The following is a 22348-nucleotide window of genomic DNA, read 5'->3' as shown; positions in this document are numbered from 1 at the left end:
CCTATTTGTCTATGTAATATTATATTATACAAGATTATATCCAAACTAATGGCGAATAGATTAAAACATATATTGAACAGGATAATTATGCTCAGTCTGCATTTGTACCTGGAAGATTTATGAATGATAACATTATCATTGCACACCAGCTAATCGACACTATGTGAAGAAGTAAGTCAGAGAAACATTCATTAGCAATTGAATGGGTGTTGCTTACCACTAAATCTAAATGATGGTTTCCTACTTCCTTATGACAGTGGAGGATGAGGACATGGAGGAGCGGGAGATGGTGGCTCCTAAAGTTTCCTAAATTGCAATTGGGCTTGATTCTATGGCCCAGTCCAGAATCATTTCAGAAAATTTCTCCAAGAAGTTTGGAACATGTTTGGAATACCTGAAAACCAACATGTTTTATGTAACCAACCAGTATTATACATCTGGCACGATATTTTATAAATCCAAAACTAACTGGGTCCAAGAGCGTAGGTCAGTGGGATGGAGAGAAAGTAAATAAGAAAAATTGGGACGAAACATTTGTTGCTCTCTTTCTCTCTTTGAGTTTGAAGAAAGAGAAAGGAAGAAGAAGAAGAAATGTTGGTCGATAATAATGTGTTAGCCCTAATGACACATGGATTTTTACATGAGACAGAACCAATCGGAACCATAAAATGGTATACATACATTGGTATATCATGTTTACTTGTTTTCTTTGCAGGTATTATGTCTGGTCTTACTCTTGGATTAATGTCATTAGGCCTTGTTGATCTTCAAATCTTACAATCAAGTGGTACTCCTTCCGAAAAGAAACAAGCAGGTTCGGGTTTTCCCCCTCAAGAAAAAAATCTCTCTTTGTTATTCATTTCCATTGAAAATCCATGAAAACATAATGGATCTTAATGGTGCCAACTGGTTTTGCATTAGATGCCTATAATCTTAACAATGTGTTAGATCTTATTATTATGCAGCTGCTATTCTTCCGGTTGTTCAGAAACAACATCAACTTCTCGTGACTTTGCTTCTTTGTAATGCCTGTGCCATGGAAGTAAGGAACTTTCCTGAACTTTTTCATTCACATTCATGCTTGAGATTGCCTCATTTTCCTTTGAATTTTTTTTTTTTTTTTTTTTTTGCGGGCACTGCAGGCCCTTCCTTTGTACTTGGACAGGGTTTTCAATCCATTCCTAGCCATTGTGCTATCTGTAACCTTCGTTCTAGCATTCGGAGAGGTAGTGTTTTATTTCTGTATCTAATTACAGTTCAAGTAAGGAAACTTGGGGTTCTTGATCCTTCATTTATCATGTTGTTGTATCAGGTTATTCCTCAAGCAATATGTACAAGATATGGACTAGCCGTTGGGGCAAATTTTGTGTGGCTTGTCCGTATTTTGATGATAGTTTGCTATCCGATTGCGTATCCCATTGGGAAGGTAAAGAATGATCTCTTACATTTCAGTAAAAAACTTCCATTCACCAGGAAGATTCGGTTAACTTGTTCAAATGCAAATTTTAATCTCATTTCAGATTCTAGATTTGGTGCTAGGACACAATAATGAAGGACTATTTCGGCGAGCTCAGTTGAAAGCACTTGTATCCATACACAGCAAAGAGGTACAAACTTAAGGTTATGAGTGGCTTTCTAGGAGTTGTACCCTGTCAAGACATGAAATTTCTCAAGTCATGCCTGAATCTTTTTTTCTTGCACTTTAGGCTGGTAAAGGAGGCGAACTCACGCACGATGAGACAACAATTATAAGCGGTGCACTGGATTTAACTGAAAAGGTATTCATTCTAGTAGAGTTGAGTTTCATTAACTTGTCGGAATCAGCTGTTTGCAGAGGGCAGCTTTGGAACTAAGATTACTCTTCTGGTTCTTATCATCAGACGGCAGAAGAGGCTATGACTCCAATCGAGTCAACATTTTCGTTAGATGTAGACTCGAAATTGAACTGGTGAGAGTAGTTTCCCTCGCACCACCACATCTATGCGTAACTAGATATGGCTAATCTTTTTGATGCCTCAGGGAAGCAATTGGCAAAATTCTTGCACGCGGGCACAGTCGAGTACCTGTCTATTCTGGAAATCCGAAAAACATTATAGGACTTTTACTGGTTTGTTTATATTTCAATTGTTTCAGTACAACTTGAATGATTTACACATCCCATTACTCATACCATGACTTCTTTTTGTTGTAAACTTGGGGTCCTTAGGTGAAAAGTCTTCTGACAGTACGCCCTGAAGAAGAAACACCAGTAAGTGCTGTTTCCATTCGGAGAATTCCAAGGTATGCTCATTCAGCAGTTTTATCGATCCTGAAAATTTATAATCATTGGTTTATGGTGTTCATTGGTTGGGTTCTTTTACAAGGGTTCCTGCAGACATGCCTTTATATGACATTCTGAACGAATTTCAGAATGGAAGTAGTCATATGGCAGCTGTGGTGAAGCCTAAATGGAAACGAACGAATCCTCCACCCAGTACTGATGGAGCAAAACCTGAAGAAACCAAGGCGGTTTTAACGGAATCGAGGTCGACAACTACATTAATTTCAAAAAACGAGGTTTACTCAGAAACTGTTGCTATTGACATTGAAAAAGTTCCGAAACCAATCAAAGTAAACAGACAAATCTCCTTTAAAAAAGATCCGGCATCCGTTTTCTCAGAAGATGTTGAAGATGGAGAAGTCATTGGCATTATAACCCTTGAGGATGTTTTCGAAGAACTTTTGCAAGTAACCTACATTTACCTTGCACCTTCCAGCTCTTTTATGAACTTTCATTTCGACAATCCAACAATTACAGTATTTTCATTCTATTATTTTACCATGGCAGGAGGAAATTGTAGACGAGACTGACGAGTTTGTCGATGTACATAAAAGGTGAATAACATCCAAGTATGAATTTCTGTAGCAGGAGAGGTGTCTATTTTTATTCATAAACTTGAGTTTTCTTTTGTAGGATACGTGTTGTTGCGGCTGCTGCATCAATCGCAAGAACTCCATCATTTAGAAGATTTGTTGGTCACAAGGGAGCTGTAAGTAAAAATACTTCAAAATTCTGCTCAATCTAATCTCATTCCAACTCCTTGTTTAACATAAATTCCAGTGGATCTCAGCTGAAATACTCTTATGTTGTTCTTGCTTCTTCTTTTTTTCAGGGAAGCACAAATAGGCTAGGGCTAACGCCAAAGGCAAGCAATTCATGTATGACAAAACCAGATAATCTCGAAGAGCCGCTACTAGCAAGAATCAGTTAAGAACGTATTGAGTTTGAACCAGAGTATTCCCCATTCATACCGTTTCCCATCTCATCTCAAAACTGAAGCAAACGCCACAGTTGTCTTATACCCATGTTACACTACTGTGACATTGGGTATTAAAGAAAACCCACTGTGTCTTATTATAATAATATAGTGAACAAAACAACAGCTGAGCTTCCACTTTATTCCAACTATCAGGCAATGGTTCTCTCTTAAGTTTACGCATAACCCCTTGATTTTTCTTTTCAACAATCAACTACGGACATACTAGAAAACTGATAATGACCCAACTCTGAAGGATCAGTAATAAACAGATTTTCATTCTCCATACCTGCAAATGGAGGTCTAAAGGATACTAATCTGTCCTATTTGATCATTCTTTGCTTCATTATACCCTGTCGACGTGCTACTGAACTCATCTGCCCTACTAACGTCCTTCAAAAAACCGACGCATATGAATATCAAAAGGTAAAACTAAGATATACTGTAGAAGAATTTACGCCAGCATCTTTCGTAACTCATCACAGCATATTGGAAAAGTAAGCATAAAAATAGCATCACTTCATAATATTGTCAGGCCCTAAAATGTACTTTCTGCAAACCATAATTCATCACTGCAACTGCACAGATCATTTTTACTACTCATAGGTCCATCAATCAGATCGAAGATTACTAATGTTTCTTGCTTAAAATTTAAGCAGATCAAAGATTATGATATACAGTAGACAGTATAACATCCTAACCGTAACGAATATTTTACTTAATTGCCCTAAGCTTTCATCTAAATAATCATGTCAATGTCCTTCAAGAAGATAACCTTCAATCTGATTAAGAGTTTGAGGGGAAACTTCAAACCTTTACATACTGGAAGTTTAGAACTGCATTCAGTATGCATGCATGTATAGTCAACTTTTTGGCCACGTTGGCCGACTTCTTTCAACAGAACTTAAACTACTCTGACAAATTATATGACACGTATTGCGATTCTACATAGCCCTGAACTGTCACCTAAACACACCAACATAGGAAATCTCGCTTTGAGAGAGAAATGTAACTGACTAACTCTACAGTCCAGGTAAGACAACTCCGGAACGCATTATCCGAAATCAACATGAACATCTATACATATATTGCATACTTACTACAGTAAACATGAATGCTGGCATAGGTTCCTCTATCCAGCTGTTCATACACATTTTTTCCATATATACTAGTATATAAATATATTTCGAAACTTTACACCAGCAGAATTTATTAGTTTCTATCTAATATATCCCAGATGAAGTCAGGCTCCATCATTATCGGCTCATCCAGCAGAAAATTTTCCGGTGAAAAATAGTTGGATTCTGACTGACCATCATGTGCAAAGTGCATATCACCAGCCTCACATGCGCTTCCTGTTTCACCACCACCCAAAACCAATGCATCGCCCTCAAGGTTCAGTGAGCTTGTGGTGTTCATAAAGGATGATGTTGATGACAAATCTGATGGAGAATTGAGCGATGCGAATCTTGAAGCAACTGCTTTAATCTCACTTTTAAAGAAGGAGGTTGACAATCCATCAGGAAATTCTGGACGTAACTCATTAGGAAAATTAAATTTTCCTTTTGAGCCATGAATACAGTAAAGTGCTGCATCATAAGCACGGGCCGCCTTCTCTGGAGTTTCATATGAGCCTAACCAAATACGATATTTGGTCTGTGGGATCCTTATTTCAGATACCCATCGCCCCCATTTTCTCATCCTTACACCCTTGAACTGTCCTCTAACTCTTTTCTTACAAATCTTACCAGTTTCGCTCTTGTCTGATGTTGTAGCCATTGAAAGCACACTTCTATTACTCTGAGAATTAGAGAGAGTGGAGAGTTGGTGAAAGGGAAGGTTGAATAGGGAAGGGTATTTAATGGCAAATTAGGGTAAGTTCTTCTGATGTGGATGGATAAGTAATGTGGATCACGTGACAAGAGATCTGCACGTGGAGATGACTTGAGCATTGAATGTGATAAATAGAACCGCATGTGGCAATGGCGACATTGTCTCATAGTGTGTTGTGGCCAGCAAATATAAATGCAATATACATCATCTAGAATCCTCAGCCCTGACATGGATCTCCGATAACGCGGAGCAGTAAATAGAGAGCCACGAATCAAATACTCTTGACGCTTGTACAATCCTTAATGAAACACAAACTCCTCTCTTAAATGATGCTATATGTATTTTATATATGGTAATTCTACTAAATTCACTCTCAGCAATATATAAAGGAAAAAAGAATATTTATAATAAATTTTCCACCTTATATATTTAACAGAGTTGACGTTCCTTTGCTTGTAATACTTGTTTTCCTAGTTGATTTATACTCGTACTAATGACAAATAATTACATCTCACGGTTAAGCAGGTTAAGGTTTACGCCACTAACATGAAAGATATATATCCTATTGAAGAGCTATTAGGTATCTATTCTACTGACAGGATCATTTTCAAGAAAATAGTACACTCTAGCCTTTACTCTGTTGCAACTTAATGTGCCTATGCTTCTGTGTAGCAAAAGTCGTTAGGTGGGTGGACTGGCGCCTAGATGGACTACTAGGGAATTAGCCGAGAGTAGGTTGGTATATATAAATACAGATAGAAATGTACATGTTATTGGTAATTAGCTTTTCTCATGTAAAAAATCTTACTTTATAAGTTGTAGTCATCTTTTCAAGACATTTCTTTTTTATTCTAACTGAACCCTAGAGTCATCGGGTCCCCTTATGTTTTTACGCCTCCTCCTCTTTTGCCTCTGTCTCTCTCATACTAGAACTTGCTTTCCTTTTTCTGCTTTCAATAAATCACCGAAAGAAAAGAAAAGAAAAAGTATCTTATCAATCTCCCCTCTCTCACAATTCCAAAACTACCAGCACCAAACAAACGAGTAGAATTTTAAGCAACACCGACACTTCTCATCAACACCACATCTTATCATTATAACATTAGTTAGTTCAGAGCTATAAGTAAAAAGAAGCAGAAGAAGAATCAAGATTTAAAGGATTTCTTTACAATAATCTCTCTCTTCTTCCTGTTTTTACTCACTGAAACTAAGGCGGTGCCCAGGCCCATGCTGCCTAATAATAAGGCACCCAAAATTGCTGCCTAGGTGCTTTCCCGCCTAATGGGGAAACGCCAAATTTTTAGGCACCCTTCAGCCGCCTGGTGCCGTATTTTGCTACACAGCAATGCTTGTGATCCTTGTTCTCCTAGATGATTTGTACTCATAATAATTGCACTTAATAACATCTCATGGATAAGCAGTTGGCCACTAACATGATAGTCATCCTATTGCAGAGCTACTAGGCATCCATTCTTCTACTCAGATAATTTTCATGAAAAGAGTACTTTGTAGCCTTTAATCAAGTAGGGGAGAATCTTCTAACCTGGATAAACTTTTCTCAACGGGGAAATTTCTAACCTGGATCATTTATCTAAGAACATGTGAAGCTCCTAATCTGAAGAATATCTTGAGGATGGGGGAAGCTTGTAGACCAAAGTCAAGAATAGGGACTGTGTGAAAGGCTTAAGAAACTCATTTTTAATGGGATATTCCCCATATAAGAGTCTGGCCAATGTTCAGTTTACCTTAGAAAAGATTAAACTCTCAAATGGGAATGGCCCACATTAAATTTCTCACGCGTCATATCTGCAGTTACCACAATGCTGACTGCATTTTTAACAGAAATACAGAACCTTGAATTATGAAGGATTTTTCTGTTTTTCTGTTTTTTCTTATTTTCTTTGAGAAACTATGAAAACAAAGAGGTTTTGGACGAAGTTTAAATCATCATGTGATTGCAAGTTTATACTCAGCAATAAACGAAGAATGGAAATAAAAAGAGAAACTTTATTCTAGGAAAATGCTAATCACATAACAGTCAAAACATTTGTCTTTTTCGAGAAAAGCAAAAAGAACCGAGTTTTTAACTCCTTGCCTCTAAAGAACATGTCACAATTTCAGCAAACCCCAAAATACTAAAGTATATATCCTTTTTCTAATTTATGCTAACCTGGATGAGAAACAATTTTCTGATAGTAGGCTCTGGAAGTATTTAAACTGTTTCCTGGTGTCAAACCATTCAAGAAATTTTAAGGATATCAGACCTGCTAACCTGAAAAACAACATGAAGGCAAATGTAAGAGGATATTCAAGGATTTCTAGTTGTGAGTTGTTTTAAGGCTTCTAACTGTAAGTTAACATGGCAAACAAACAAACAAAAGTCACAATCTACTTGTATTATTTTCATGGAGTAAGTGCACGTGTAAGAGGATATCAAGGACTTCCAATAGTAAGATTTTCTTTTAGGCTTCTGAAATAATGGAAAAAATCAGGGTCTACTAGCATGGCTACTGTTACAAAAAAAAATGGAGTATTTACACATGTAAAAGGAGGCTCAGGGATTTTTAATTTTGAGTGTTTTTAGGCATCTAATCATATGTTAAACATGCCAAACAAACAATAAAAATCGGCAGGATCCACTTGCATTGCAGCCATTACAATATAGATGGAGTATGTATGCATGCAGGAAATAGAAAATACACCAATGGAGTAATTGCTAGAAGGTCATCTCTTCACTCCATGACATTGATCTAAGGGAGCTCCGCATTCGCACAGCTAGGTTTGCTACCAGTCTTCTTAGTTTGATACATAAGTTAGGTTTCGCATTTTTTATCGCCTTAAGTCGTGTGGTTGTTTTCATTCAAATTTACTCTAGATTATTTCTAGTTACTCTTAAATTGACAACTTGTGAAACCTAGCCTATGAAGAAACAAATATAACTCGAGAGAGTGTTAATCCTCATACCTTTAGAAACTACAGAATCAGCAGTAGGTTTAACATTCTTAGTGCTAGGGTCCACTGGTGGTGCAACATAGATTTGTGCTTTCTTCAAAATTTCAGCAACAGTCCAACACTTTCTTTTGCTAATTGGTCTTGATGGATCCAACCTCACCTGCAAATGGAATTCAAAATCCACAAATCAAACCCTAGTTCATACGCCCCAAAAGAAAATAAGAAATCACTGCATTTCCAATGAACCCTAATTATTTCTCAAAATCTAACCAGAAAAATGAAATTGAAAATACAGAAATGAAGAGATGAGAAAAGTGGGATTACCCTATCACCAATGTTGCATTCGTCTTTTTCATCATGAGCCATAAATTTACTGGTTCTTTTGATATACCGATTGTAGAGTTTATGATGAAAGAGACGATCTACAGCAACTACTACTGATTTCTGCATCTTATTCGATACCACTACACCTATTACTGGCTTCATCCTCTTGATAGTTTTTAGGGTTTCTTCTTCAGAAACAGAAAAACTCCTGCAACTCCCCAAATGAGAACTGGAATCGGGGTTTAAACCCTAAAACCTTAAAAGGGGGGATATAGAAGACTTGGATTTGTTTGATTGTGGTCTGTAGGTGGGTGGCCGTGTTTGGTTTGTTTGATTGTGGTTTGTAGGTGGCCGTGTTTGGCTACGGGGTTTTGTTTGAACCATCATTTGGGGCATACGGGATAATTTTGGGGCATACAGACTTGATATGCCATCCAATGCAAAATGCTAAGGGGTGTCCTAGTGGTGCTAAAGTTATTGTAATACCCTTACATAAATTACATTACTACCCTTCCACTTAATTAAATTCTAATCCTAAAATTTTCCCATTAATTAATCCATCTCCTAATTAACTTCCCTCCCACCAATTAACCGTTACCCACTAATTAACTCACTCATTAATCCTAAAATAGTTACTTTAAAGAAAAAAAAAGTTTTAAAAACCAAAAACGCTTCTCTCTCCCTCTTCTTCTCCAAAATTTCTGAAAATTCTTAAAATTTCTTTGTTCGATTAAGTTCTCGATTAAACACATACATGGCACCTCGTGTTAAGCGATGTCCTAGAAATACGGTGCTGAATCCTGATGTTGCTTCAGTAGCATCTCAATCTAGGATTTTTGGAAAAGATGGAGATGAAGAGGATAGTGGATCGATTGGTGTTGGAGAGCGAGAAATAGACCATGTCTCCCATTGCTTGTTTTTGGTAGTTTCAGAGTAGTGTTCGGCTGACATTTAGCAGCCGAACTTTTTTTTCTTCCACAAACGAAGAAAAGTTCGGCTGAAAACTTGTTATATTTTGAATATCGAATGAGCTGAACCATTATGTTCGGCTTATACGATTTTTATTCTAATCAGCCGAACTTGAATACCATTATTCAATAACCGACCTAATATTGTTGGGTACATTGTTCGGCTCATTGTGATAAATGTCTAATGTGCAGAACTTTGCTCTAACCATGGCTAACACTGTTGAGCACATTGTTCTGCTCATTTTGATAAATATATAATGTGTCAAACTTCACTCTGTGTATGGCTAATAATCCATCTTACTCTGTTGGGCACATGGTTCGGCTCATATTGATATATATCGAATGTGCTGAACTTTACACTGTGTATGACCAATAGCTTCCTGTAAACTTGTCCACTTATAGGTGACTTATCACATTGTGTAGTAGAATCATATTTATTTAATTTGGAAAACTAATTAAGATTTGTTATTTGTTTTAGCACCCAACAGGGAAAATTCAAAGCCAAGCTTAAAAGGAGAACAATGGAAGTGACTCCTTCTAACTCAAAAACTCTCAAAACTCGAGGTGGTGGCACAAAGAACTTACATGCAGGGAAAAGGGGAATTTACACGACTTGCTCTATGCATGTAGAACAAGAGGATGACAATGATGAAGATGTTGGTGAGGAAGGTCAAGAAGAAGAAGAACTAGAACAAGAACAAGAGAAAGTTGTTACATCAAGGGAGACAGGTAAGCACATTCCTCATCCGGATAATGTGCTACGTCCTCGCAGGGATGGTTTACCCCATGGTTTCCCGGAAGATGGTGTAAGAGTGTTGATTGGCTACAAGGAGTCATGGGCGAAGATAATTTACGAGACTCCGGATCACAGGGATGCAGTCCGCGTACTTAGACACCAAAGAGCCGCACATTGGGATATTTTCAAAGAGGCTCATGAGGTGGTGGCTTTAGTACAAGGATCTGGTTTATGGCCTGCTATTTTCTATGCACAACAGGAATTTGATGCAGTTACAAACTCAGCATTTTGTGAGAGATTTTTTCCGGAGACTTACACATTTCATCTCCCCTTTGGCGAGATGTCAATTACTCCTGATGGTGCACAGAAGATCAGTGGTCTTAGAATGAAGGGGAAAAATGTGAACTCAGCGGTTTATGAAATGACTTGGGATGAGTTGTATATACTGGCTGAGGAAACTCTTGGTTGTCCAATAGACAAGACAGAATTGGAGTTTGCGTGCGCCGCTAAAGAGGTGAAGCTTGTGGATTATAGCACAAAGAAGTTGAAGAAAATCAATTTCACCGCTTTGAAAAAATATTTTGGAGACACAAAAGAGAAGATTTCAAACGGAGACTTGGTTATGGACGAGGTCACATCTAGGCGCACTGTTACTGCCTATTTGTTGTATACTTTAGGAAGTGCTATATTTTCCGATAACAGTGGAAACAAGTTTAATGCTCAATATCTTCAATTGTTAAGGGATTTGAAAAGCTGCCACAAGTACTCTTGGGGAACCCCGGCCATTTCTTTCCTATTCGAGCAACTTGGAACTGCCTCTAGGTTAACAAGTAGAAACATTGGAGGTTATTTCACAATGCTTCAGGTAAGTTTACACATTGTAGTTCCATTATCAAGACAAAATTCGGCTTAAAATTATCGTTTTTGTTTATGCCGAACCTACTTTTCAAGAGAACCACCTCTTCGTGGTCCCCCAAATATGATCCAAAGCCAACCTTAGAGTACTAGAGAAGGTTGGAAGCCAACAAGTTAAATATGAACCTGAAAAAGCGGGGGTCTAACAACACCACCAAATATTTCGCTTAGAAATCTGTATGGACAAACTCCGAAACACTTTCTAGAGAATCAACTAGACAGTCAGACTCAATCTAGGTAAAAGTATCTCTAGGAGTTAATATCTCAATCTCTAGATTTAATCTTACTCAAGCAAACTGCGAGTCTTAATTAAAGAGAGATAACTTGGATGGTACCAAAGACCAATATCCAAGGATTAATCAACAAATGTTAGGTCGGACTCTCCAATTGATTGATCTAATGCACAACCTATATTATTTCAATTATAAAGATCAAACAATATAATGCGGAAATTGAAATAACACAGACACCAGAAATTTTGTTAACGAGGAAACCGCAAATGCAGAAAAAACCTCGGGACCTAGTCCAGATTGAACACACACTGTATTAAGCCGCTACATAGACTAGCCTACTCCAAGCTAACTTCTGACTGGACTGTAGTTGAACCCCAATCAATCTCCCACTGGTCCGAGGTACAGTTATGCTCCTGTGCCTCTGATCCCAGCAGGATACTGCGTACTTGATTCGCTTAGTTGATCTCACCCACAACTAAGAGTTGCTACGACCCAAAATCGCAGGCTTTGACAATAAACAAATCTATCTCCCACAGACAAGTCTATCAAAGAATCAATCTGTCTCCCACAGATAAACCCTAAAGGTTTTGTTCCTTCTTTTGATAATAATCAAGGTGAACAGGAACCAATTGATAATCCGGTCTTATATTCCCGAAGAACATCCTATATTAATCAATCACCTCACAACAATCTTAATCGTATGGTAGCGGAACAAGATGTCGTGGAATCACAAACGATGAGACGAAGGTGTTTGTGATTACTTCTTATATCTTGCCTATCGGAGATATCAAATCTCAAGCCAATCAATATGATTGTACTCGTACAATAGAAGATGCAAGATCAGATCACACAACTACGATAAAAGTAGTATCGGTCTGGCTTCACAATTCCAATGAAGTCTTTAAGTCGTTTAACCTGGTTTGAGAAAAGAAAACCATAGGGTTAAAGGAGAATCGCCTCTAGTATGCAAACTAGTATCACACGTAAGATGTGGGGATTAATTTTGCGCAATACTAGATGTCTCCTATATATAGTCTTTCAAATCAGGGTTTTGCCTTGGTTACAAAGCAAACAATATCCACCGTTAGATGAAAACCTGATTTAGATTCAAGATAATATTTCTCAACCGTAAGATCGAAAACTTAGCTTGTTATACACACTTGAACTTTACGCCTTAAGGTTTGTTAACCGTACCCAAACGTGTGTATTGTTGGTTCAATAATAGTCAACCAAAAGGATATCCATATGAGCATTTAATACCAACCATGTTCTTCTTCACCATAACTAGTTCAAATGACTCAGATGAACCAGTTAAGAGAGTTGTTCAATTGCAAGGAAATCTCATGTAATACGCAAGACACAATTGAAGCAAAGATGATTTGATTCACCCGAATCGGTTCATGAACTTTTATAGCCACGGTTTGCAAACTGCATTCCTTAGTATTTATAAATTTAAGTTCAAAAATCATCTTCAGATATATAACCTTTCTCAAGTTCGCAGACTAGGCTCGCGGACTTAAGCAACCGGTAGAGTTTACAAACTCCAGCAGACAATCTCGGCAAAGACTTTCCGTCGGTTCGTGGACTGGGTTCGTGGACGCAGCTAGTTCATCAACTCCAGCAGAATTTCTCGGGATGAGAAGTTCGGCAGTTCGCGGACTGAGTTCGCGGACTTGGCTCACGCCATTCTCTGGTTTCTCTTGATCAACAAAGTTCGCAAACTTTGGTTCAGGGAATAAGACTCATACATAAATGTGTTTCCACAACAATGTTTATGTCCACCATTGGTTATGTAATCTAAACTCTCATTTCAATCATTGAAACATTCTTAGAGGACGTTATGTAGTTGTTACACAATTTCTCATCAAAGAAATTTTCAAAGTGATTGAAACATATCATGAATTTCGTCACTAGGTAAAGATAAACTTGATTTAAGTGAAACGCTTACCAACACATATTTCGAGATATAGATAGGCGAGGTATACTCGGCTCGAAATACCAAATGTGTATAATCCAAGTCTATATATATATAGCATACGACTTCTTGTCTCAAATAGTAGGAGATAGAGTAGATAGACTTTTGAGTGACAGATAAGTTCAAGTCTTCACATACCTTTTTGTCGAGAAGTTCCACCGGTTCCTTGAGTAGTTCTTCTTCTTTATGATGAATCGCCATGAATCCCTTGAGCTCAACTACACTTTTATATCCCAGTCCGAGACTTAGCTATAATAGACTAGAAATCAAGACTTATAGTTTTGATCACTAACATTGACAAACATGCTTGAGATAGCAACGCATGCGAGGTCGACCAAGCAATGCTCTAACAATCTCCCCCTTTTGCAATTTTAGTGACAAAACTATCAATACATATGGAATACAAAAAAGATAAAGAAACTTTAGTGGCTCCTATTCCATAGTCTAATCTTCAACATTCCTCGAAATCTTCGTCACTTCCAAGTACTCCAATGATCCCAAAGGTTGTAAGTTTAGTATCACCGTTGTTGAAGATCCGTAGCTATAACAATGAGAAAGCATCGGTATCGATCATTGTTATACAATGTCATAGTATTATTACACAATGTCAAAGTCCAATTGTATCACAGCTTCAACAATAATACTATGGTGATATGTATCACTCCCCCTTAGTCAATACTCCATCTCACATGGAAACCACTCCCCCTTATACAATGATCCGAAAACCATATGTATTTGTAGTCTGAACTACATATTAATTCTCCCCCTTTTTGTCAATAAAATTGGCAAAGGTACCAGAAGGGGATCATAATGAAATTTTTGTAAGACACATTTCATGACCAAAAGTAGAATACATACCAACTTAATTTTGATGCAATCATATAGCCGAAGCTAATAGCATTCATCAAGGAGTTTAAAGATACAAGATAACCCCTCTAATATTCCACAGCCGCACTCCCCACAAAGATATGGAAATTAAGCACAAGTTCAAATGAACTCTCCCTCATTTGATGTCATTCCCGAAAGAACAACTAGAGCGACCTTAATTTCAAAAGAAAAGAATGATTTTATTGGACGCCAAAAACCATGAGAATGATTTCCTATATCCAAAAACTCAATTAAATTAATCACAAGTAAATCCATGATTAATTTAATCGGAATACGCAAACAAATTAAACACACAAGGTGATCAACTTAATTGATTATGCTCAACATAAGAAAACTTACGGAACATATGACTAACTTAACCATTAGACAATGATTAGGATAGTCGTTCATATACTCAACACAAAGGATTATGGAATGTATGAATACTCAACTAGACTAATCACAAGAGAACTCGTAATTAATATAATTGGAATACACAATCAAACTAATCATAAAAGTAATCAATTTAATTGTAAATTGCTTTGCTCGATATAAGAGAACTTACGGAGCAATGACTAACCAAACGAGATGATTAATTTAGTTCAAAATGCTCGACATAACATACCTCACGGAACAACCAACAAAGTCAATCATAAAATAATCAACTTCGTTGTATCGTGCTCAACATAAGACATATTACGGATCCTCACAATAATACATAGGATATGGATCAATAAAGATCTTTACTGTGAAATACACAAGGATTCATTCTATCTTCCATCATTATATTCATAACAACATTAATAGACATAATCCTTGAAAACAAAAGATTTTAACCTATATTCCATCAAAGAATTGACAATATAGGCTTAAATTTTGTATTTGTCAAAAGTCTATTCATCCTTTAATCAATAGTGAACACCAATTCCTGAACGACTTTACTTTTGACAATATATGGGACCTTCAAGTTCACGGACGCAACCATACATATCCCATAAAAAATTTCAATATAACAAATCACAAAGATTAATACTGCAAAAATATCATCCTCAAAATATTTTTAGAATTTTAAACCAAAAAACCCTAAAAAATAACAAAAAGATGAAAAAAATAATAGCTATGTGTAGTCACAATCATTGCTATTCAAGCACTAGTTATTCTTCCAACTAAACCAAAAAGAAGACATACTAGGCAACAAGCTAAAGAAAAAAAAACTTCATTGCTATGCCCGAACACGAACTAAGATCATATGGACGGTTCAGGATCCCCACGAGTGATAGGGTCTTTGAGCTTGTGATCAACAACTACCATTGTATCATCGGAGAGATGACTCTCTTTGCGAAGATCATTGATTTGATGTTTTATGAGACCAAGGTCAGAGACAACCTTTTCCAACTCAGTTTTAAACTTATCAAGAACTTTTAGAGTATCAACGAGTTGTTGTTTTGCCTCCCCAAAGTAATTAAGAAAGTCATGAACAACTTCAGCAGAAATCATATCATACTTTTCAGCATCTTCATGATCATAGACAAAGAAACATGAAACATTAGGATGACCTTCATCTACAATTGTTCTCTTCCTCTTAGATTCAACAACAATCTCTTTGTCAAGGAATCCTTTTTCAAAACCATCGTAGCAAGATGAGGAAGAAGACATTCTTGAAAACCCAAAATCCAACCCGGAGTACACGTACGTGACTTGTAACGAAGAGGTCGGATATTTATTCTTGAGGAAGGGTTTTTAGGGTTTCTTAGAACCGTTGACTCGGGCCAGAACAGGTATCCGTTCGAGTATAACATTAGCCAAAAGAATAAAACGAAGCACAAAAAATAATTATGCAAAAATGTTTGTGATTGATACTCCAGCTAAAGACGATAAGAAAATAGCTTAGAGAATCAAAAAACATTTTGCCATCAAGTATACCTGACTATATCTCACTCAACCAGGATTTTTGTGAATGAGATTCCACCTTGTGATTAATTAGCATAAGTATGAGCCTTGAGCTCATCAAACGACCGTAGATTACGATTGACTCTCTTTTTCAAAAGTCTTGAGGAAAAACGATTATGATGTGAAAAGTTATCATAAAATTTGCTGTCATCAAAATAAGATGCATAGTTTTTATTTTTAAATGAAGTAGCTCGACCAGGGCAATTTGACAACCTGTTGATGATCTCTTTATAACCTTCAATTATAATTTTTAGATTGTCTTCGCCATCTTTGCTTTTTTCTTCTGGTTCCTTTTTCACATCGAAAACAACATCATTTCCCTTTCTATCATAAGAAGATTTATGAACTCTTCTTTGATGAACTAATTTAGGAAGATTGTCTCTCCTTTGAACATTTGAGGAACATCTTGAACTGACCTTCTTGGTATAGAACACAGGGTGAGTACTAAACCCAATTGGTTTAAACATGTGAATGTCATTTACACCTTCAAGAATCAAATCTAAGGTGTGTTAAAGACGATCAAAATATTTGTCATTCAACCTGGATTTTCTCTCTCGTTCATCATGTCCTTTTGAATTACAAAAGAGGCATACTTTCTGATCAAGGAGGTGATCAGGAGAAACAGTTTTACAACCATTGTTAGGAGACTTCTTCCTTTCTTGTGGTGTAAAGATTCCTTGATTAGAGGAAGACACAATCACATCATTTCTTACAGGAAGGGATTATGATATTACTTCCGGTTTAGGAACGTTTTCAGTGGTAGCAGAAGTACTTGGTTTATTATACTGCTTAGAGCATCCTTGAATAGAGAGTTTACTCAAGTGATGTTCAATTTCCAAGGCATCCTTTTTCAGGCTAGCCACAAGAGTCATACATGAAGAATGATCTTCAATATTTTCCTTGAATTTGCAGTCTCGTATTACACCAAGAAGAACATTGACATGGCGTTTCAACCGATTAAATCTATCAGCTTGGATTCTAGCAATATTTAGATTCAATTCACTCTCTTCAGTTGTTTCCCGTTCATTAATAGAGATGGTCTCTTTTGAAGGGTAATCGGAATCACATATGTCAGTGTTTGTCTGTCTCGTCAGAACACAAGGTTCGTCTATATTCGAGATTGAAGTATCTTTCTCTTTATTAGACTTAGACGAGACAAAGCTTTTATTTCTAGTGACGCGTTTATCAGAGATATTACTCTTTTCCATAGAGTCAGATCTCTACAAACACATACTTGTAAGGTCTTGAACGTGTTTTCCTGCTCTGATACCAATGAAAAAGTGGGGTATAACAACACCACCCAATATTTCACTTAGCAATCTATATGGACAAACTCCGAAACACTTTCTAGAGAATCAACTAGACAGTCAGACTCAATCTAGGTAAAATTATATCAAGGATTTAATATCTCAATCTCTCGATTTAATCTTACTCAAGCAAACTGCGAGTCTTAATTAAAGAGAGATAACTTGGATGGTACCAAAGACCAATATCCAAGGATCAATCAACAACCGTCAGGTCGGACTCTCCAATTGATTGATCTAATGAACAACCTGTATTATTTCAATTATAAAGATAAAACAATATAATGCGGAAATTTAAATAACACAGACACCAGAAATTTTGTTAACGAGGAAACCGCATATGCAGAAAAACCCCGGGACCTAGTCCAGATTTAACACATAATGTATTAAGCCGTTACAGACACTAGCCTACTCCAAGCTAACTTCGGACTGGACTGTAGTTGAACCACAATCAATCTCCCACTGATCCAAGGTACAGTTATGATCCTACGCCTCTGATCCCAGCAGGATACTGCGCACTTGATTCCCTTATCTGATCTCACCCACAACTAAGAGTTTCTACGACCCAAAATCGCAGGCTTTGACAATAAACAAATCTGTCTCCCATAAACAAGTCTATCGAAGGTTCAATATGTCTCCCACGGATAAACCCTAAAGTTTTTGTTCCGTCTTTTGATAATAATCAAGGTGAACAGGAACCAATTGATAATCCGGTCTTATATTCCCGAAGAACAGCCTAGATTAATCAATCACCTCACAATAATCCTAATCATATGGTAGCAAAACAAGATGTTGTGGAATCACAAACGATGAGACGAAGGTGTTTGTGATTACTTTTTATATCTTGCGTATCGGAGATATCAAATCTCAATCCAATCAATATGATTGTACTCGTACGATAGAAGATGCAAGATCAGATCACACAACTACGGTAAAAGTAGTATCGGTCTGGCTTCACAATCCCAATGAAGTCTTTAAGTCGTTTAACCCGGTTTGAGAAAAGAAAACCAGAGGGTTTAAGGAGAATCGACTCTAGTATGCAAACTAGTATCACACGTAAGGTGTGGGGATTAGTTTTGCACAATACTAGATGTCTCATATATATAGTCTTTCAAATCAGGGTTTTGCCTTGGTTACAAAGCAAACAATATCCACCGTTAGATGAAAACCTGATTTAGATTCAAGCTAATATTTCTCAACCGTTAGGTAGAAAAATTAGCTTGTCATACACACTTGAACTACACGCCTTTAGGTTTGTTAACCGTACACAAACGTGTGTATTGTTGGTTCAAAAATAGTCAACTAAAAGGTTAGCCATATGAGCATTTTATACCATCCATGTTCTTATTCACCATTACTAGTTCAAATGACTCATATGAACTAGTTAAGAGAGTTGTTCAATTACAAGGAAATCTAATGTAATACACAAGACACAATTGAAGCGAAGATGATTTGGTTCACCCGAATCAGTTCATGAACTTTTATAGCCACGGTTTGCAAACTGCATTCCTTAGTATTTATAAATTTAAGTTCAAAAATCATCTTCAGATATATAACCTTTCTCAAGTTCGCAGACTAGGTTCGCGGACTTAAGCAAGCGGTAGAGTTTACAAACTCCAGCAGAAAATCTCGTGAAAGACTTTCCGTCGGTTCGCGGACTGGGTTCGCGGACGCAGCTAGTTCGTCAACTCCAACAGAATTTCTCGGGATGAGAATTTCGACAGTTCGCGGACTTGGATCACGCCATTCTCCGGTTTCTCTTGATCAACAAAGTTCGCAAACTTTGGTTCAAGGAATAGGACTCATACATAAATGTGTTTCCAGAACAATGTTTATGTCCACCATTGGTTATGTAATCTAAACTCCCATTTCAATCATTGAAACATTCTTAGAAGACGTTATATAGTTGTTACACCATTTCTTGTCAAAGCAATTTTCAAAGTGATTGAAACATATCATGACTTTCATCACTAGGTAAAGATAAACTTGATCGAAGCGAAACGCTTACCAACACATATTTCGAGATATAGATAGGCGAGGTATACTCGGATCGAAATACCAAATGTTTATAATCCAAGTCTATATATATAGCATACGACTTCTTGTCTCAAAGAGTAGGAGATAGAGTAGATAGACTTTTGAGTGACAGATAAGTTCAAGTCTTCACATACCTTTTTGTCGAGAAGTTCCACCGGTTCCTTGAGTAGTTCTTCTTCTTGTATGATGAATCGCCATGAAGTCCTTGATCTCAACTACACTTTTCTATCCTAGTCCGAGACTTAGCTATAATAGACTAGAAATCAAGACTTATAGTTTTGATCACTAACATTGACAAACATGCTTGAGATAGCAACGCAGGCAAGGTCGACCGAGCAATGCTCTAACAGAACCACTTGCATATTTTGGGTGACGGTCCTCCACAAGTTGATCCCGGCTATATGGATTGGTATAATGAAATTTCACATCCGCTTATTATCAATTGAGAAAGTCAAGTTATAGCTGACAGGGGGAAGGCAAAGGTTGCCAAAAAGAAGTCCAAGGCCATTGACATTCAAAAGGAATATAACACAATGGTAAGTGATGTCTTCAATTTTTACTTGTTTAATTGTTACTTCTTAAATATTAAAGTTCTTCGACCTTTAAATGGAACCAGGTTGTGGCGGGTAAGGAGTTGTTAAGAAATTTGAAGAAAAGAATTTCTTGAAAAACTAAGATGACAATGAAGGAGCAAGAGGATTGGTACAACCAGTGGGATGCAGTCATAAACAAAGGAAAAGGACCGAATAAACCAGAAAAAAGGCCGACGAGCAAGAGGCCACGACAAGAAGGTGAAGGCTCAAGTTGAGTTGCTAGGAGCGGGTCAACTGGTGAAGAGGACGAGAATGTACGTCCTAAAGGGAAAAGAGGTCGTGGTAAGTGAACTATAAGTTTGGATGTGTTAACTGCCTTGAATTTCTGGATTTTCTTTCTTAAGTACAATTTCTTTGTTATGAGTCGTGAAGCACACTTAGTTTGTTATGTTTTGTTAAATACACTTAGTTTGTTATATTTCGTTGAGTACCTTGAATAATATATTTTAATGTATTTTTCAATGCTTTTATATGTTTGATTCGAATGTTTGCTGGTCTTTGAAACAACATAAAGGATATTAGTTCGGCTCAAATTACTATTTTCGTAGTTGTCAAACCTGTTGCCTTTAACAATATTTAGGTTTCTGCGCATCTGATTCGGCTGATTATGCTATACTCGAATCAGCCGAACCCTTAATTCAACAAGTTCGGTTCATAAGGAAATCGTTAATATGAGCCGAACATTACACTAATTTCTGTAAAATACAACGGCTATTTTTTTCTTTTTCCAAAAAATAGATCCGTTGTGGTTTTTTCTATATATAGTATTTTATTCATAGCATTGGGTCTGCTTAACTCATTGATTCATTCTATACTAATTCATGGAACCATTCACCGTAGAAGATGATAAGTTGCTTGTTAGAGCTTTCATTCGGACTTATTGTATTTATGGTGAACATCCTGATGTGCATTATTCGATGTTTTGGAAAAAAGTAAAAAAATTCAATTTTCGGTTAGATGGTAATCCTAAACATCGTACGCGTTCAGAATTAGCCGAAAGATTCCGATAAATCCGTTATACGATGAAAGATTACATCATAATATTAGGATGGGTTAATCAATATCATCCCAGCGAAACTGATGAAGAAAAGGTGAGTAATCCAAAAGCTTAATGTTGCATTATAGAGGTGTTTAGTTTTCTTTTTATAAAACTAACTCTTTATTCCTTTTTATTTAGGAAGCTAGAATTCAAATCCTTTGGGCTATACGCCATGGAGGAAGAAGATACGAGCTCGGAATATGTTACAGATGGCTGAAGAGAAGAATTCCGATATTTATTAGAGACCTTTGCGCCGAGATACACTAGATGGACGAAAAATTTACAGGTTCGGCTTTTAAATGAAAATGTATGTCTGCCGAACCTTGTAATGTTTTTCAAATCTAAAAAACTAGCCGTTGGGGTTGGTATGTTAAGTATAGATCGGCTTGTAATATAAATGACGTATTAGCCGAACCAGATAGATTTAAACATCATTTGAAAATATATCCGTTACAAATAGTAAAATCCTTGAAACATATATATATCCACACATGGTATCTCATTAACAAAGAACAAAATGGCAGCCTCTATTCCTAAGTATACTCTAAAAGAAGATTTGTCTATTTGCAAACATTACGTAACGTACTATCCGGAGAAGGGTGCCGAGCGAAGGGTAAATGGTCTAATGAGTATGTACTACTTGGTCAGAATTCATGAAGCCTTCACCAACGAAATGAGTAATCCTAACAACCGGGATGGGGCATCATTGTTTTGTCGAATCGAAATAATTAAAAATAAAGTTAGGGACTTCATAGCTATGTTTCGGATTGTCAATCGATATCGTCTTAAAGGTGAAACAAATGATGATATTGTTGTTCGAGCTCTAGAGGAATGGCGAAAATGGAAAGGAAAAAATTTCAAATACCAAGCTCACTACACCATCTTTAGGAAGTTTCTCATAACTCGTTTTGGTTATTAGAATCTTGTAATGGTTAGTGATTTTTAATGGCTAATTTGTAATGGTGATTTTATGATTTCAAACAAATTAGATAATTTAATCTCAGTTTGTGGTTCGGCTATTATAAGAAATACACTAAATCATCCGAAGCTGATTACTATGAAAGTTTTAAGCTCCGCTAATATGGTTCAGATGTATAAATAATTTAATTTTAAGCCGAACTATAAAACTTCTGAAATCTTCTCAGGATCGGCTTATTATAGAATATTACGAATTAGCCGAACATTACTCTGTATGCTGCGAGAATGTGCATCATGATAGTTCGGCTCACAACAATCATCATCTTTAAGCCGAACCATGACACTTGGGAAACCAACACAGGATCGACTTATTAGTTATATTCCATTATCATCCGAACATTACACTGT

The 22348-nt window shown here is 36.8% G+C and overlaps 3 protein-coding genes across 4 annotated transcripts; 1 reads left to right on the top strand and 2 right to left on the bottom strand.

Annotated features, from left to right (window-relative positions):
* Positions 1-498: 498 nt before the first annotated feature.
* On the top strand, positions 499-3607 carry LOC113345305 (DUF21 domain-containing protein At4g14240-like). Of its 2 annotated transcripts, XM_026589092.1 has the most exons (13): positions 499-814; positions 966-1042; positions 1143-1226; positions 1313-1426; positions 1521-1607; positions 1707-1778; positions 1881-1948; positions 2020-2107; positions 2207-2280; positions 2364-2727; positions 2828-2874; positions 2954-3029; positions 3153-3607. In XM_026589092.1, the coding sequence occupies exons 1-13, from the start codon at positions 592-594 to the stop codon at positions 3249-3251; spliced, it is 1473 nt and encodes a 490-aa protein (XP_026444877.1). In that variant the 5' UTR covers positions 499-591; the 3' UTR covers positions 3252-3607. The 2 variants fall into 2 exon arrangements, with proteins under 2 accessions (XP_026444877.1, XP_026444878.1); XM_026589093.1 differs by lacking the exons at positions 2828-2874; positions 2954-3029; positions 3153-3607 and having other exon boundaries at positions 2410-2583.
* An 850-nt stretch (positions 3608-4457) lies between these two features.
* LOC113345306 (ethylene-responsive transcription factor ERF015-like) lies at positions 4458-5125 on the bottom strand. Its single transcript, XM_026589094.1, has one exon. It carries the CDS (start codon positions 5073-5075, stop codon positions 4509-4511), a length of 567 nt encoding a protein of 188 aa, XP_026444879.1. The 5' UTR covers positions 5076-5125; the 3' UTR covers positions 4458-4508.
* A 1991-nt stretch (positions 5126-7116) lies between these two features.
* On the bottom strand, positions 7117-8724 carry LOC113345549 (30S ribosomal protein S17-like). Its single transcript, XM_026589310.1, has 3 exons — positions 8406-8724; positions 8094-8241; positions 7117-7401 (listed from the first exon to the last, which is right to left on the bottom strand). Exons 1-3 carry the CDS (start codon positions 8565-8567, stop codon positions 7397-7399), a joined length of 315 nt encoding a protein of 104 aa, XP_026445095.1. The 5' UTR covers positions 8568-8724; the 3' UTR covers positions 7117-7396.
* Positions 8725-22348: the final 13624 nt, after the last annotated feature.

This window comes from Papaver somniferum, unplaced genomic scaffold (assembly GCF_003573695.1).
Source record: "Papaver somniferum cultivar HN1 unplaced genomic scaffold, ASM357369v1 unplaced-scaffold_81, whole genome shotgun sequence".
NCBI lineage: Eukaryota > Viridiplantae > Streptophyta > Magnoliopsida > Ranunculales > Papaveraceae > Papaver > Papaver somniferum.
The sequence above is the reverse complement of the archived record's forward strand: the minus strand, read 5'-3'. Positions and strand labels throughout refer to the sequence as shown.

Bases quoted from the DNA above. Each gene is read 5' to 3' on its own strand.
- LOC113345306 (XM_026589094.1), bottom strand. From the start codon at position 5,075: ATGGCTACAACATCAGACAAGAGCGAAACTGGTAAGATTTGTAAGAAA.
- LOC113345305 (XM_026589092.1), top strand. From the start codon at position 592: ATGTTGGTCGATAATAATGTGTTAGCCCTAATGACACATGGATTTTTA. The intron at 1,427-1,520 runs GTAAAGAATGAT...ATCTCATTTCAG, and splicing joins TTGCGTATCCCATTGGGAAG to ATTCTAGATTTGGTGCTAGG. The intron at 2,875-2,953 runs GTGAATAACATC...TTTCTTTTGTAG, and splicing joins TTTGTCGATGTACATAAAAG to GATACGTGTTGTTGCGGCTG.
- LOC113345549 (XM_026589310.1), bottom strand. From the start codon at position 8,567: ATGAAGCCAGTAATAGGTGTAGTGGTATCGAATAAGATGCAGAAATCA. The intron at 8,242-8,405 runs GTAATCCCACTT...TTCCATTTGCAG, and splicing joins AATGCAACATTGGTGATAGG to GTGAGGTTGGATCCATCAAG.